The sequence below is a fragment of the Suncus etruscus genome, chromosome 5 (genome assembly GCF_024139225.1).
Source record: "Suncus etruscus isolate mSunEtr1 chromosome 5, mSunEtr1.pri.cur, whole genome shotgun sequence".
In the NCBI taxonomy this organism is placed as follows: domain Eukaryota; kingdom Metazoa; phylum Chordata; class Mammalia; order Eulipotyphla; family Soricidae; genus Suncus; species Suncus etruscus.
The window spans coordinates 155,778,238-155,795,992 of NC_064852.1; the positions used below are offsets into that span (position 1 = coordinate 155,778,238).

The following is a 17,755-nucleotide window of genomic DNA, read 5'->3' on the forward strand; positions in this document are numbered from 1 at the left end:
AATTCTTCCCAACACTCAGTGTTCGAATGTCAGACAAGAGGAAGTTGGAAGGAAGCAGTGGGCTGAGGGGCCAAGAGGGTCTCAGGGACCCTTGCGTAGGAGAAGGGTCATCCCCTTGTTTCCTGCCTGACAATAACCCTTACACCAGTGGAAAGAAGAGTCAACCATGGTGAGGACATACTGGGGGCAGAGGGCTGGCCCTCCCTTGACCCCATCTTTCCCTCCCACTTAGGGGTTGGGGTTCAGGGGGTACAGTCTGAAAGTTCACTGAGATATTCGAGGGCAATTCCTGTGGGGGGGGGGGTGTCCAGGGCAATTCCAGTGTGTTCATGCATGGGGTGTGTGTGGGGTGTGTGTGTGGGGTGTGTGTGTGTGTGTGTGTGTGTGTGTGTGTGTGTGTGTGTGTGTGTGTCAGGGGACTCAGATTTCCCACCCAGACACCCTCGTGTTGATGAGCATCTTGTGTGTGTGTCAGGGGACCCAGAGGTGTGTGTGTGTGTGTGTGTGTGTGTGTGTGTGTGTGTGTGTGTGAGGGGACTCAGATTTCCTACCCAGACACCCTCGTGTTGATGAGCATCTTGTGTGTGTGTCAGGGGACCCAGAGGGGTGTGTGTGTGTGTGTGTGTGTGTGTGTGTGTGTGTGTGTGTCAGGGGACTCAGATTTCCTACCCAGACACCCTTGTGTTGATGGGCATCTTATGTGTGTGTCAGGGGATCATGTTGATGGGCATCTTTTGTGTGTGTGTGTGTTTGTGTGTGTGTGTGTGTGTGTGTGTGTGTGTGTGTCAGGGGACTCAGATTTCCCACCCAGACACCCTCTTGTTGATGGGCATTTTAGGGCACAGACACACCTGGGCCTAGGCCACCTCTGCCGGCCAGGCATGAGGTCACCCCAGGTAAGCAGGGAGCCTGGTACTGCCGGATCTTATCAGCTGGGCGCTGGGAGGAGGGCAGCTAAGCCTGCACCTGGTGCCCTGGTTTTGCTCAGCATGTGAGACAAAGCTCCTCAGCCAGCCAGATGGGCCGAGGGGGGCGGGGTGCTGTGCTTTTAAGGCTGTGTCCCCCCATCCCTGGATAAGCACCATCCCCTGGGCCTCCCCCTCCCTCTGTGTCCTAACACAAGTCCAGAGCAGATAAACAGCCCAGGCCCTGCTCCCATAGGCCACAGGAAGGTTCTCAGGCAGGATGAGACACAGCAGGATAGTGGGGCTTGGGGAATGGGGAGACACACACACCCCCAGCTGGCCCAGAGCCAACATCCTGGGCTGGACTCGGGTGTGGAGCGGGGGTGACATGGTTTAGGGCAAGAGCTATGAATGGGCAGTGGGCATCTGGGGGCAGCCAGTGAGGGGAGCTGTAGGCAGGACCATGGAGGTCTCTAGCCACCCCCAGGACAGTGAGCAAGACCATGCAGGGAGCTAGTGGACACCTCCCCACTTCCCAGAGCAGAGACCAGATAGACTCACTGATGAGTGGGCCAGTGTGTGCAGAGGAATCCTACAGCCATGCAGGTCCATCCTCCCCGGAGTAATACCTGCCCACCTGGATCCTACTCTGGGCAATAGTTGGGATAAAAGCCCTTGGAAACAGCTGCAACCCCAAGTACCTTCTTCAGTGGGCCAGTACAGAGCCAGCACAGAGTAAACTGCAAATGTAGGAAGGGCAGAGAGGAAACACCCGCGGCAGAAGGTGGTACCAAGCAGAGGCATGAGTCCCACAGGACACAGCGGAGTCAGGAGTCATTGACCAGGTACCCACAGAAACCGACCCACTGGGCAGGCCCACCGGAGCACTATGGTGGGGACAGGCAAACAGGCAGTGGGGGGACAACAGGGGAACAGGGCAGGAGAGACATGTCCACAGGCACATGGGGGTCCTGAGACAATCCTACTGCCCCAACACCCCCATCCACCCAGTCCTGCCCTGGCTCAGCCCAACCCGTGGCCTGTCTCCCCATCAGAGCCCCAGAGGCCTCTGGTCCATCCCCCCAGTTCCCACCTCCCTCCTCTGCCAGGCACATGATTCCTGGGGAACTGGGACCTCTCAGGTCACAAAGGAGGGGATGGAAAAGATGTAGTGTCCATGACCCCCAAGGGGCCTGGTGGCAGGAGCTCCCACTGGGCTCTGCCTTCCTCCCCACACCCACACACAGCATGGTTGCCCTGGTCTCCACAGCACCCCAGAACAGGAGCAGAGCCCAGGAAGCCCTGAGGGCAGGAAGCTCCTAAAGACAGAAGTTTCTCTGTGTTCAATTTTACAAGGTTACCATGTCTGTCTCTTCCCCAGAACAGCAGCATCCAGCACCCTAATTCCAGCCCTTCGGGCAGAGAAAAGACTCTGGCCAGCAGGGGCAGGACAAACACAGGGTTGTGGGGGGGGGGGGCAGGGGCAAAGGGAGACCCCAAAGCAATGCCTCCTCCCAGTGACAGTACAGACAGAATGGTAAGGGGGGAGTTCCCTGGGGGCCATGGAACCACGAGCGCTGCCAGGTCGGGGAGAGAGTCACAGTCCTCTCTAGCACAGTGGACACAAGACCCAGAGCATGACCCCTAGGAACAGAACTGGCCTGATCCCCAAGTGGAACCCACAAGACCCACAACCCCAGCACACACTCACTCATGGGCTGGCCGGCCCTTCGGGATCTATAGCCCTGAGCTAAATGGCTCCAGGTGCCTGTCCAGACCTGTTTTCATGTACATCAAGTCTGAGATCTGGGTAGGTCAGATCCAACCTTTGTGGGCACTGCCCCCAGCACCAACAGCAGCTCTGCAAGCTCCAACCCAGGCCCCACTGCGTCCCTGGAGTCACCAGGGCAGGGTGTCCCCGTCCAGGTGCTCTGCAAACTGTCTCCCGCCATCATCAGGAAAAGGCACCAGAATGTCCCACCGAGGCGCAGGGACAACACAGCCCAGTCTGGTTGGTCATGCCAGCAACAACCAGGGCCCTCAGGTGAGGGACAGGCCCCCATGAGATGATGTGGGGCCCCCCTTGTACAGGGCCACTGGGGAAGGCCACCTTCTTCCAGCTCTGAGGGCAGCTCCCTGCGGGGATGGTGTTACAGAGAGCAGCCAAGTTTCTGCTTCCCAGGGGGACCAGGAGAGACCAGCCTAATGCTACATATGGTCATGTCCAGGGAACCTGGTGACCTCGCCCCAGCGTCCACAAAGCATCAATGGCCATCTGTCCCCTCCACCCCCAAGATGCCAGGACTCCTGCAGGGACCTGCAGGCACAGTCAGGCTGAGTCCAAGGGAATACAGGGGGCTGGGGGTTCAGCAGGTGTCAGTCTGTGGGGCTCAGCTACAGGCCAGCACCAGCTGAGAGTGCCCCGGCACACAGGTTCTGTAGAGCACATGGAGGGGCCACACCCAGAACACAATGCAGGGGACAGGGTGATGGACATCATGCCTGCTCAGACACCCATGTACCAGTCTCATACTCGCAGCACAGTTGCCCCACGGATATATCCGGGGTTCGCGCCAAGAGGAGACGCAGGCACAGAGCTCCCTGGGCAGAACAATGAGCCTGCAACTGGGGTGAGGCCGTGGCTGTGGACAGGGCGGGGAGCAGGTACTCACCCCAGTGTAGGGGTGCCAGCTGCAGGTGCTCCAGGACCAGCTGGTTGAGGACCCCCTCCACACTCGCCTCCCCTACACGCTTCAGAGATGGGTGTGAAAGTCAAGGGAAATGGCCACACTGAGTCGGAAACCAGCCCGTGCTGTGCGGTTGTGAGGGACACCCTGGCCCCGGGACCACCATGGAACCTGCCAGTCACTCCCACTGCCTGTTGTCCTGCTGGGCCAGGAAGCCCTTAAGTCACTGAAAATCGCAGTTTCTGCCCTCTTCCCCTCCACATCCCATCACCTCCAAGCCCCCTGCCACCCCTGCGACCTGGTTACCTCTGTGTCCTCTGTCACGTCTGCATCCCTCTACACGAGGAGAGACCCTCATACCTTGGATAGAGTGAGCGAGCGAGTATCCAGCACAAGCCACATTGGCCCGGATAACCTCACCAGCCATAAACCCTCTCTTCTCCCCAGTGGCCAATCCTCCCCACAACAGCCCTGACACAAAGGACACAGCAGGGAAATGGCACCAGTACCTGTCGCCTGAATATCAAAGTAAGAGGGAGCATCCAGGCCGCCCCACCCACCAGATCCTCCACCCCAGGATCCGGCTGCCTTTGGTGCTGAGCTTGACCCCTGGCACCGACCCATGGGTGATTGGTTGTGGGCGCTGCAATCTTAGATCCCTTCCCCCACCCTCTCCCCCACCCCCACATCTCAGGATATGATCTTCCAGCACAGGCCCAGCTTGCTGTTGATCTCCAGGCCCCGTGCCTCCTGCCTCTCCTCCTCCAGCTGTCTGGGGTTGGCAAACGTCTCCTTGTCTGCTGTGGGCTCAGTCACGTGCTCGAAGTTGAACTTGTCCACCTGGATGGCCATGCTGGGAGAGAGAGCAGACGAGAGTTCACTTTTGTGCCTGGTCACTCAACCTGGAATCACCCAGGCCCAGTGTGGCCATGAGCCCCAGCCACATACGTGGCTCTCCTACCTCTGACCTGACTCCGGCGGTGCCAGCGCTTAGGTTCCCACATAAGGGCCCAGCCCTCTGCAAAGGCTCCCCTCCCTGGCGGCAGACATGCCTGGCCCAGTGACCTACTGAAAGTTTCCAGAGTATAGTCCCGACTCCTCACACACATTGCTGGCTATGCTGAAAATGTTCTCCTGACCCGGGTCCAGCTGGACCTCTCATGCCTTCTGTTAGAGCGTTGCCAGGCTGGTATGGCCCTGGCTCTAGTGCCCAACCCCCTCCCTGCTCTCCACGACACTGTCGGTGATTTCCCTGTCCCACCAGGACCTGGTTCCCCATGAGGCCTTGTGTGCAGCTTTGATTCCCTCCCTGCATGCCTTTATGGCTCGGTGACAGGGGTGGGGGAGACACATGACTTTATAACCCCCACCTACCAGCATCCACCCCCACTCCTATGGGCAGGGACCTCTCTGGGGCTCCCCAAACAGAGGACAGAAGAAAGACAGGCAGGAGCCCCTTCAACTCCTGAGTTCTTCAATTCCTGAGTTCTGCTGAGAGTTCAGCAGGTGAGCAGGGGTGGGCGTCAGCAGGCAAGGCCGGGTCTGGAGAGAGACCATCATGGCCAGGACAGCTAGGAAGGCACCACCCAGAGTGTGCCTGAGACCTCGGGGTGGAGGCTCAGCTCCCCAGGAGCATGTGGGACCCCATGTGAGCACAGTGGTGCCTCCAACAGCAGGCCACTTCCTGATCCACAGGCGGACAAACAAAGTCACACTCAAGACAGTGGTCATGAGGGAGGTCGGGATCAACAAGCGCGGGAAAATACCCAGCTGGCCTTTCCGTCTGTCCCTGCGTCCGTCACAGCACTGTGTGCCCAGCTTTGAACAGATAAAACAAACAGGACATAAAACACATATCTGCAGGGCCCGGAGAGATAGCACAGCGGCGTTTGCCTTGCAAGCAGCCGATCCAGGACCAAAGGTGGTTGGTTCGAATCCCGGTGTCCCATAGGGTCCCCCGTGCCTGCCAGGAGCTATTTCTGAGCAGACAGCCAGGAGTGACCCCTGAGCACCGCTGGGTGTGGCCCAAAAACCAAAAAATAAAAAAACACATATCTGCAAAGTGATGTGTATACACACACAAACACATGTACTCATGCCGCATCCGTGCACTGGTCTAAGACTCTTTTTCCCTTGAATATGCTAGGCAATACCCCAGCAAGAGTTACCTGCCACGCCCCAGAGGCTTTTTAGGGCTCTGCTGTTTTTCACACCCTCCTTACTAGACAAACGAAACCACCCTGCCAACTCCCGGTATTAAAGGCCACATTTGTGCTCAGGGCAGAGAGGGTCCCGCTGAGGCTGACTACGAGGGCAGGTAGGGGGTTCTCCGGCAAGCCCCTCTTGGGCAAGCCCTAGGGCATGGGTGTGGCACACACCCCCTAAGCTGGCTCATGCTCACAGCTTAGGGTGTCTAGGAAGGTTCCAGGGAGATGGTTCAGCAGCTCAGAATGTGCTTTCTCCCTCAGGAGCCCCGAGTTCAGTCCTAAGTTTGTTGTTGTTGTTGTTTTTGTTTTTTGGGGGAGAGTATCACACCCAGCAGCGCTCAGAGGTTCCTCCTGGCTCTACACTCAGAAATCGCTCCTGGCAGGCTTGGGGGACTATATGGGATGCCAGGATTTGAAACACCATCCTTTTGCATGCAAGGCAAACGCCCTACCTTCATACTATCTCTCTGGCCCCCAGTCCTGAGTTTTAAGCACCACAGGGAGGGCTCTTGACTACAGAGCTGGGAGTAACAGCTGAATCTTGTAGGTGTGTCCAGACCCAAACCCAGTTTATGGTAACATTCTGGGGCTCGCTGATTGGGCTCTGGGGCTCACTGGCGGCATCCCAGAGCTAAGACCAAACATGGGCCCTGAACTGCTGGGGAAATTATGGCCTTTTCAGGGCTTGATCACTAGGACAAGAGAGCTTTTATCTATGAGGAAGTGGCAGAGTGTGAAATGCCGCATAGTGCTCCAATTGATCCTGTCCCCATGTGTCTGTAAACAAATGGACAAATGTCACCTGGACTAAGAGGAAGAGCAGGGCAAATGGGGTGCAGTGCCCGGGGAAGAGGGCGTCCGTGCAGCTCCACAAGGCCAATGTCCTGCAGGGTCCATGGTTTGTGTGCCGTGACCCCAGCATGTTTGTGTTATGCCCATTCATGGCAGTCACACCTGCTGCCCTGTGACATCAGCACGAAGGGTGCCCCGGCATGGCCTCCCTGCACCTCAGGGTGCCTGGCAGGTCCTCATAGGGAACCAGCAGCTCATGCCAGCCTGCCTCCCAGAAATGCAACTTTACTCCTCCCCAGCTGTCGGGATGAGCTGGAAGCAGTGTTTTGGGATTTGTTTTGTTTTTGTTTTTTTTTGGAAGGGGGTGCTCAGGTACTAGTCATTTCTGGCTCTGTGCTCAGAAGTCACTCTTGGCAGACTTGGGGGCCTTGTGGAATGCTGGGAATCAAACCTGGTCTGCTGTGTGCAAGGCAAACACCCTATCCTCTGTACTATCACTCCGGCCCCCCGGAAGTAGCCTTTTTATGGGACCCTGGAGATGCTCTGACCTTCCCCTTGGGCCAGCAGGAGCAGCAGAACGGAGCCATGACCACACGCAGAGGCCTTTTCTGCTGTGTGGGATACCGGGAAGGGAAGTTCAGCCTCAGGAGTGACTCCCACTCTGGAGACTCCTGCAGGGCTTGACTTGCATCCCAATCCCTGGGCCTGCAAGGACGCCTTCCCCAAGGTGTGGTGCTCAATGCTTCTGCATCTGGGGCCTGCAGGCGGCATCTTCCGCCTGCTCTTCCAGGAGCGCCTACTCTCTGTGCTCCTCCATCTGGTGCAAGTACTCGGGGGATCCTGTGGCTGCCCAGCCAGAGCCCTAGGAATATGGCAGGCAGAGCTACACCTTGCATACCTGCAGTGTCCCTGAGCCCCCCTGTCTCCCCAACTCACTCCCAGGGCGGGAACTCGGCTCTTCCATGTGGGCCCCAGTGCCCTAACCCTCATCCCTTCTCCCACAGAACCCAAAACTTCACGCTCACTCCCACAATCTGCACCTGGGAGTCTGGATTTGAGAAGGGGCACTCCTGCCCCTTAAGAACAGCCCCATTCTGCAAACAATCCTGACGCCACACCCAGCTCTACCCTGATGCCAAGAGCAAACCCAGGACTTGGGGGCAGCCTGAGCACCCCCAGGGACAAAGGCAGAAAGAGAACACGGGTCACTCACTCACCGTTGGCAGCTCCCAGCCTGCAGGACCAGCTCGTCAGTGTGGCGGGCGCTGACTGTGAGCTCCTGCTCAGTGGCATTGAAGACATCCAGAAGCAGGTGGCACTGGCGAGTGCTGGAGGTGGGGGGGGGGGCGGCAGGTAAGAGGGGGCAGTGGCCAAAAACTAGGGTGGTCCCCCATGGCCCCCTCAAAATACAGGACAACAGAGCCCCCGATGCCAGTTTCTGACAACCTGGACACTAGCCAGGGGCCACAGGCTGGGACAGGGGATGGCATCACCAACATCACAGGACATGGTGCAGAAACAAGAAGTGGGTGTCTGCAGGGGCAAGCCAGGCCCTCAGCAGGTACATGGCATCTCCACAGCACCAGCAGGGTGGAGCAGTCTGGGAGAGGTGAAGAAGTGAGTGCCCACGTCCGCTGGGCCTTCCTGAGTCGGGGGGTAGCTGGACTCTCCCTTTGCTGTCACAGGAAAACCTGAGACTCGGAGACTCTGCAGCCTGGACTGAGTCCTGAGCAGCAGTCTGCTTGTCCTGCCCACTGCAGACATGAGGCATGATGGCGCCCGCTCCAAGAAGCACGTGACAGAGCCTGGCCAGGGATTTGGGATGCGCACAGGCATATGTGTAGAGACGTGTACAGAAATGTGATCACGGACACATATAGGCACATACAGATGTGTACAGAGATGTAGGTACACACATGCAGACATAGGTACGTACAGACTGCGTACAGACAATTTACACAACAGAGGCATGTGAATGGAGATACATGTACATAGACATGTGAGCACAAACATGCATAAGACATGTGAGCATGGATGCACATAGATATGTTGCAGACACATGCAGATATATAGAAAAACAGAAGTGAGAAAATGGGGCCGGAGAGATAGCAAGGAGGTAAGGCCTTTCATGCAGAAGGTCATCGGTTTGAATCCTGGAATCCCATATGGTCCCCCGAGCCTGACAGGAACAATTTCTGAGTATGGAGCCAGGAATAACCCCTGAGCACTGCCGGGTGTGACCCAAAATCCAAAAAAAAAAAAAAAAAAAGTGAGAAAATGGGGAAAGAGGGCTAGAGAGAGCACAGTGGCATTTACCTTGCACCTGGTCAACCCCGGTTCAATCCCCAGCACCCCATTTGGCCTCCGCTTTCCTGTATAGCTCTAGGAGTAACTCCTGAGCTTTAATATGTCTCTCTCATGAATGTCAAAGCAATAATCCTCAACTAAATTCTGACATGAAAAAAGCACAGGACAGACTCGACTTCCTCTTGTGATTAAAGCTGCCACTTGTCAGAGGAGAGAATCAACTCCCCGTCTGCTTGGGTTACACAGAAACTATAAAACTGAAGAGTGGATTCAAGGACACACACACACAAAAAAAAAAAAAAAAAAAAAACCAGGGGCCAGAGTGATAGCACAGCTATCAGTAGAGCGTTTGCCTTGCACACGGCTGATCTAGGACAGACCTGGATTCAACCCCCAGCATCCCATATGGTTCCCCAAGCCAGGAGCTATTTCTGAGTGCAGAGCCAGGAGTAACCCCTGAGCATCACTGGGTGTTGCCCAAAACAAATGAACAAAAAAAAAAGAAAAAAAAGAAAAAAGCAACCAGGAATTAATGTGTCCCGAAAATTCTTGCCTAAGTGACTCCAAGATGAATGGCAACTCTTGTCAAAATTTGACCAGGGCACTTTGTCAACACAAAGACCTAACTTAGGGCAGCTCTGTAGGAGAATAAAACGACTGCATGGGAGTGGGGAAGACAAGCTGACAATAAAGGGCAGAGTTGCTGCAGCCAGCAGAGCCTGGTGGTCTGGGTGCAGGACCAGGACAGGGCACGGGGACCGAGAGGGGGACAGGAGACCAGGACAGCGACACCTCCGGAGGAGGAAGGTCCTGGCAGGTCTGGTCAATTTGGGACAACGTCATTGATAAGAGGCAGGTGTGAGGCCGGCAGGCAGCCTTGGGCCCCAGTGGGGCCACCACTCAGGACCGGACTGAACACCAAAAGGCAAAACTACAGATTTAACACACAGAAAACCGAAAAGTCCAATGGTGAGGAGCAGAAGTGGGAGCTGGGGGGCCATCGAGGATGCGCTAGAGGTAAGGTGTCTGCCTTGCAAGCGCTAGCCAAGGATCAGGACCGAGGTTCAATTCCCCCCCCCCCCCCCGGCGTCCCATAGGGTCCCTCCAAGCTAGGGGCAATTTCTGAGCGCTTAGCCAGGAGTAACCCCTGAGCATCAAATGGGTGTGGCCAAAAAAACAAAAAAAAAAAAAAAAGGAAAAGAAAAGAAGTAGTGGGAGCTGGACAAGAATGAGGCACCTCAGCCTGGAGAGAGGTCAGCCGTGCATTCAAAGGGGAGGCCCTCCTGGGAAGACTGTGTTTCTGTGAATGTGAGTTTCTGTGAGTGTGTGAGTTTGAGTATGTGTGTTCATATGTGTAATTGCATGGTGTATACGAGTGTCTGTTGGGGTTTGTGTTAGTGTACGTGTGTCTGTACATGCACATGTGTACATAAATGTGTGTATATGTGAGTGTGGTTGCGTATACAAGTGTATGTGTGTGTGTGTGTGTGTGTTGTCACTGGAGCACAGAGCTGGGACACCAAGTGATAGCGTAGAAAGTGAGGGGCGGGCAGGAAGGACCCCCAGAAGAGCCATCCCCCTACCCCAAACTCCTAAAACACACAGGTGAGAAAAGTTCTAGAACAGATGAAAAAGGGGATAGATAGATCCTCCAAAGTCCAGCCCCTGTGTGCAGGAAAGAAAGGCTCCCCAGCTCAGCAGGGGTGTGGGACAGGGCTAAACTCCAGTCCCAAAAACAAAACAGAGACACACACAAACAGCCAAACCCTCGTACCGCTCCTCCTCTGGTAACATTATAAATGTAGACTATTCAATGTAAAACTGCAGCAGAAAATATATATTTATGACAACAGTGGGAATCTGTCTCAGAGGAACGCACTGAATGCACCGTCTCTCGTGTCTCGGCTGTTTACGTGTAAACAAATGAGCAGACCAAGAAGGATGCGAGAAGCACGTTTTCTGCTTTCATTTGTCAGACAGTAAAAAGGCGCACGCGCCTTCTGGAGAACTGGCCCCCCAGCTGCACGGTGGGGGGGTCTCTCGGCACAAAGCCAGACCAAACAGGGCAGGGTCCCCACTGTGCCTCGAGGGCATCTGCCACACACTGCCTCCCCTATCCCTGCCACAGCCCAGACACGAGCACACCATGCACAGGGCTGGAAGCACCTCAGGGGAGCCCCAATTCCCCTCTACTCCCCCAGGGCCTGCTGTTCTCCACCCACTCCTGAGTCCCTGAGTGCTCGCTGATTAGTGGTCTGTGTGGATTTTTCTGGGAACAGGATCCCCCAAACCACTTCACTGCCTGAGAGAAAGGCAAAGGGTGCTGCTGGGTCCCTGGAAACCTCTCGCAGCCTCTGCTGCACCATCACGGAATGGGGGACACAGGAAGAAGTTAGGCTATGTGCCTGCATCTCCGACCTGCCACAGGTCCTGCCCCAGGTGACTCAGAACTCAGCATGTGATGAAAACACAACCACAGCAGTGACAGCCACAATGTCTTGATTGATGCCTGGGCCTGAGCCCCCATGAAACACTTCATAGGTGTCTCTAAACTCAACAGTGGCCCCACAAGTGACCGCACTGTCCACCTCAAGATGTGGGGACAAGTTTCTGGAGGTTTTTGGGAGGACCCGTGAGCTGCAAGGACAATGAACAAAGCCAGGGCAGACTCATGCGCCAGCATCAGACACACGGACATGAACTCCAGGGCCTGCCAATCCCCCAACTTCACGAGAGACTTAAACCCAGCCAATGGGGACTAAGAATGAGCATGACAGGGTCAAGGCACAGACCTCGCATGTGGTGTCCTGGGTTTGATCCCCAGGACCCCACTTACTAGTGCTTCTCCCAACAAACCTCTCCAGAAGTGAGCCCTGAGCACCACTAGGTGCCGCCCAGCAAAAAATTACTAAGTAGACAGATAAATACCCAGCTAAGGAGTGCCAAGAGGAAGCCCAGTGCCTTGGACATATCATGGTGCTGCTCTATCTGCCCCTACCTGGGAATAATGGGGTTCAGTGGGAGAAGCAGCATAATGCATGGCTGCTTGACTACACTGGGTCATGGAGCAACATTGCCCTTGCGGGCTCTGAACTTCACTTCACAGACTGGAAACCCGCTCAGGGGTCTGCAGGAAGACAGGGTACAGCCAGCCCACCCCAACCACGTCATTAAACAGCTCTGGGCAGGAAGCAACGAATCCCCCATTAAGAGTCACTGGAAGAGCCAAATGATAGCACAGTGGTAGGGCGTTTGCCTTGCACACAGCCGACCTGGGACGGACCTGGGTTTGATCCCCAGCATCCCATATGGTCCCCCAAGCCTGCCAGGAGCGATTTCTGAGCGCAGAGCCAGAAGTAGCCTGAGCAATGCTGGGTGTGACCCAAAAACAAAACAAACAAACAAAAGAGTCACTGGAGTGGAGGAGCAATGATGAGCGAGGGTCCCCTCACCCCACTGGGCTTCCCTCACTCCAGAGGGGAACAGAGCAAGGGGGGCTCCCCCAGACTAGATGGGGCTGCAGCTGGGGCAGGGGAGGCAGAAAGTGAGCAGAGTGGCTGTGGGGGACGGCAAACCTGAGAAAGAGCAGCAGGAAATGTGGGTTTGATGGCCACAAGCTGCGGTCTCAGAATCATCTCCAAACACCACTCTGGTCAGTCCCTGGGGTGCCCCCCCACCATGTCCAGGGCTTCTGGATGGTTAAACCCAAGGAGGGGACAGAGGCCCGGGATGGGCGAGGGTCCTAGGGTGCCCACTGAGCTGGGCCATATGTGTGACATTCTGGGTCCCAGACAGGCCCCGTGGTCAGTGGTACTCCCTCCCACAGGTATCCCTCTGCGCCCACCACCCGGGTCACCCCTGTGTGAGCCATCCACTCACCTCGTAGCCGGCAAGGTGCTGACGCGGGTGAAGAAGATGGAGGGGCCCACATCCACGTGCAGGCCCAGGGTCAGGGCCCTGTAGAAGCCATCCGTGTGCCCCGGGCCACCCGAGTACTTGAAATGCAGGATCGCTTCCAGGGTCTGCAGAATGAGAGGCTGCTGTTACCTCCCTGTTCGGTCCCCAGGGACCTACCCCACCCCAACCCCACCCCACACCAATGTCTGACTCAGTGCTCGTTCACATATTCACCCCTTCTCATTTCTGACCGTCCTCTTGCTCATCTGCTCAAACTCACTGGCACCTTCCTAATGACAGAGTCCAATCTGAGGGAACAAGGCATGGAACAAGGTCCACCCACTAACAGAGGGGGAGGGAGACGCAGTGGACCCAGACACAGAATACACAGAGATACACAAACAGAGAAACACACACAAGAGATAAACAGACACACACAGACACAGAGATACTCAAACACAGCGACACCAACATATAGGGAGATACACAGAGACGCATAGATACAGAGAGAGACACAGGGAAACACATTCACAATACAGTTACACAGACACAGAAACATAGAGCAATACAATAACAACCAGAAAGTCACAGACACAGATACACAGACACACAGACATACAGCCACAGAGACACACAGAGATAATGTTCAAGGCACCCTCTGCACAGAGAAAGAGACACTCAGCCCGGAAACCCCAACCCACCAAGAGAGAAGGACCAAGCTGTGCCCCCAGCGGTGACGGGTGGTCTGAGAGCAGAATCTGGACCTTACAGATGGGGTTGTGGCCACCACAGGGCAGAGCTCATCCATCCATCCATCCATCTACTCAAGAATCCTCCCAACTACCCCTCCATCCATCTATCCACATACCTATATCCACATATCCATCCATCCACCCACATACCCTCCATCTTTCTACCCACACATTAACCATCCACCCATATGGCTATTCACTAACCTATAAACCCAAACCCACCCACCCACCCACCCATCCATCCACCCACCCACCTATCCACCCACCCAGCCAGCCATCCACTTACCCAGCCATCCATCCACCCATCCATCCATCCATTTGGCCATCTATCCACCCACACATCCACCCATACATCCATCTTACATCCACCACCCACCCACACATCCACCCATACATCCATCTTACATCCACCACCCACCCACCCATCCATCCACTTATCCAGCTCCTTATTTCCCTTCCATCTATGCATCCACTCTCCAAATATCCACAACACCTCCATTTCTCCGCCCACTCACCCCTTCACCCCTTTGCTATCTACTCATCCTAACCATCTGCCCACCCACCCATCAGCCCATCCATGCTTGCAATCAAGTCCTCACCGACACTGAGCACTGTGCCCTATGTGTGAGGGTCTGCAGCAGGTAATAAGGTGCCAGATCTGAGAAGCTGAAGCTGACTCCCATACCAGCCCTGAGACATGGAGGAGAAATCTAATCATCATTATGTCATGGGACATACATGAGAACTTGGGAAGGGAAGATGGTCTTGGGCCAATGTTCCACTGAACAAGGACCAAGAGGCAGCAGGGGCAGGGCTGCCAGGCACATGGCAGTGAAGAGAGCTAAGGCATATGCATCTATCTGAACTACAGAACAACAGCACTGAGTGCAGGAGACCAAATAACAATAACCCAACTGAAAACAAGCCTGCAGGGAAGCATTACAGGGGGGCAGGGAGACCAAAGAGCAACGGTGTAAGAAGGTCAGCACTGGGTGTACAACTGGTGCAAAAACATTGAATACCTGAAACTCTGACGATAATTCTAAATCACGGTCCCTTAGCCAAATATATATATATATATATATATATATATATATATATATACACACACACAAACATATATATATACATATATATACATACATATATTTAGTTACATATTATATTTAACCAAATTTATATTTACCAAGTATATATATTTAACCATATATATGTTTAACCACATATTTAACATATATATTTTAAGGAAGTGAACAAATAATAAGAGAAAAAAATCAGTGATGCAAACCTCTCCTTTATAGGAATATCCATCAGAGGAATTACCATCCTCTGAGCTAAGAAAAAAGAAGCCAAGTGCCACCCTCCAAAATGAAAAGGAGCATAAATACCACACAGATCCCCCACAGAGTAAGGATAAAAATGGGTGAGCATGAGTGAGAGAAACCAGCCCTGTGGGGTTCTCCTGCCTGCTCAGGACACAGTATGCTGCCACAGGCCAATTCAAAGAGACCCCAGGAGGCTGGAGCCATAGCAGCATGGAGCCATTTGCCTTGCTGGCAGGCATCCCCTCAGCCTGCCAGAAGCGATCAGAGTACAGATCCAGGAGTAGCCCCTGAGCACCATCAGGTGTGGCCCAAAAACGAAAGAGCAAAAACAGAGACACCAAGCCCAGAGGCTCCTGGGATACCTGTCGAAATGAGCTATTGGCCCCACATGTATACAAACAGCTTCAGGAAAGGCAGGCTGGAAATTGTGGTCAGTGCTGGCCAAAACTCCCAGTCAGAGTTCATAAAGGAAAGGGGAGCAGGCCTGATTGCATCTAGATCCCTTGCAAAAATCCCTCCCCCAAATACTGCTAGATCCGATTCTGTAATAGGGAAGGGGATTCTCTAACAGGGGGTATGACCCAGACTAATCCACCCATGGACACTCGGAGTTGTGGGGTTGCTGAGCCTTGGGTGACCAAAGTTTACCATGATCACGCTATACGTGGGTTTCTTTTTTTTTTTTTTTTTGGTTTTTGGTTTTTGGGTCACACCCGGCGGTGCTCAGGGGTTACTCCTGGCTGTCTGCTCAGAAATAGCTCCTGGCAGGCACGGGAAACCATAAGGACACCGGGATTCGAACCAACCACCTTTGGTCCTGGATCGGCTGCTTGCAAAGCAAATGCCGCTGTGCTATCTCTCCGGGCCCTATACGTGGATTTCTTAAATGAAAAATTGGTTAGACGGCCATATGACCATACCATCAAAATGCAACTAAAATGGGCTAGAGCCTCTATGGCGAACCTATGGCTTGCGTGCCTTGCAAGAAGAAGGCCTTGGAGCAGGCACTCGGGAAGGGGTCCACAATTAAGATAGCGGCATGGCGGGAGGTGAGTGTGCCGGTGTCTGCTTTGCAGCTCACCTGGCAACAGGGCCGGACTGGCCATTGGGAGGACCGGGCATTGTGCAGCAATTTGGGCACTCAAAAAGATTAGGGTTATAGCACAGCAGGAAAGGCATTTGTTTTGCATTCAGTTGACCAGAGTTCAATACCTGGCATCCCATAAGCACCGCCATCCACAAGCATCAGTCTCCCAAAAACCGCCAGGAGTAATTCCTGAGTGCAGAGCCAGGAATAACCCCTTAGTACTGCTACGTGTGGCCCAAAAAAAAAACAAACCAAAACTTCCATTGACAAAATTCAAAACATCTCTAAGACCTAAAAAGATTTCAAAGAACTGGGACCAAAGCATTAGCAGAGCAGGCAGGGCATTTGCCTTGCACATGGCCAACCCAGGTTTGATCCCAGCATCCCATAGGGTCCCCTGAGCCTGGCAGGATTAATTTCTTTTTTTTGGGGGGGGGTCGCACCCAGTGGCACTTAGGGGTTACTCCTGGCTCTGCACTCAGTAACCATTCCTGGCAGGCTCAGGGGGCCCTATAGGATGCCAGGGATCAAACCTGGGTCCGTCCCGGGTCGTTTTCGTGCAAGTCAAACACCCTATAGCTGTGCCATCGCTCTGACCCCAAACCAGGAGTAATTTCTAAGCAGAGTCAAGAATAACCCGAGTGTCTCTGGTGTGGCCCAAAAAACAAACAAAAAAAGTGTTTTGTTTTTGTTTTTCAAAGAACAAGGCACAAACAGAGAACATTCTCATTCAAAGAGACAGAGAACATTCTCGATTCAAAGAGACAAGCCCCAAGTTTGGTAGGGCGTCAGAAGAGACCACGGCAGAGGTGGCTTCTGTCCTATTCTGTCCCTACTGGACTCAAGTCGCCTGGGTCTCACACCATCAGAGCCTCCCTAGCTGGCCATCAGGCATCAGGAGCCAAGACCCGGTGGGATACACGCTCCTTCCACAGTCAACTGGTCTGAGTGACATCAGGCTGGCTACGAGCCCAGAGGCACCGCTGTCCTGACTCATGTCTTCAGACTGTTCATATGTCAAATCTGGGACCGGAGTGAGAACATTGAGGGAAGGTACTGGCCTTGCACACAGTTGACCAAGTTCAATCCTTGGCCACCCGAAGGGTTTCCCCATAGTCCTCCCAGAAGTGATCCCTGAGCTCTCTGTTGGGTACAGCTAAAGACCAAAGTAACGTGTTATTTTGTTTGTTTGTTTGTTTTGGGTCACACCGGCAGTGCTCAGGGATTACTACTGGCTCTACGCTCAGAAATCACTCCTGGCAGGCTCGGCGGACCACATGGGATGCCGGGATTCGAACCACCGTCCTTCTGCAGTCAAGGCAAATGCCTTACCACTGTGCTATCTCTCCGTGCCCCCTCCCTTTTTTTTTAATGAAAACAAAATGATAGTCAGGAGCCAGAGAGATAGCACAGTGGGGAGGGAGTTTGCCTTGTACATGGCCAACCTGAGTTTGATCCCCAGCATCCCATATGGTTCCCATATGAGTCTGATAGGAATAATTCCTGAGCACTACTGGGTGAGGCCTCTAAATAAAAGCAAAAATATAAATGTGCATCCTCATGACAGATGAGAGATGCAAGCAGCCTCCTGGCGGGGCCCTAGGAGGCTTTACCTGTACCCCAAAGTCTGAAGGGCTTAACTGGCCTGTTTGCATTTCACAGGCAGCACTGAAGGCATAATTAGTTTTCGACAAACGCCATCTGCTCAGGACACTTGTTCCACACGCGTTGGTGGCACTGCCGCTGCCGCCTGGTGGGGGGCACTCTGACTAATAAATCCCATCAGCCCGTATTAA

At 54.1% G+C, this 17,755-nt stretch overlaps 1 protein-coding gene and 1 long non-coding RNA gene across 6 annotated transcripts in view; both read right to left on the reverse strand.

Moving 5' to 3' along the window:
* Positions 1-17,755, reverse strand: part of LOC126009513 (uncharacterized) — a 175,518-nt gene that overhangs the window by 20,648 nt on the left and 137,115 nt on the right. The window lies entirely within an intron of this gene.
* Positions 1-17,755, reverse strand: part of TRAPPC9 (trafficking protein particle complex subunit 9) — an 88,142-nt gene that overhangs the window by 16,423 nt on the left and 53,964 nt on the right. For 4 of the 5 annotated variants that reach the window (XM_049773856.1, XM_049773853.1, XM_049773855.1 and 1 more), the window contains 4 exons: positions 12,778-12,920; positions 7,809-7,919; positions 4,292-4,445; positions 3,578-3,668 (listed from right to left, as the gene is read on the reverse strand). In XM_049773856.1, the coding sequence (XP_049629813.1) occupies positions 3,578-3,668; positions 4,292-4,445; positions 7,809-7,919; positions 12,778-12,920 (499 nt within the window). Of the gene's footprint in view, positions 1-3,577; positions 3,669-4,279; positions 4,446-7,808; positions 7,920-12,777; positions 12,921-17,755 lie in introns of all 5 variants that reach the window. The other variant, XR_007495898.1, reaches the window with a different exon arrangement.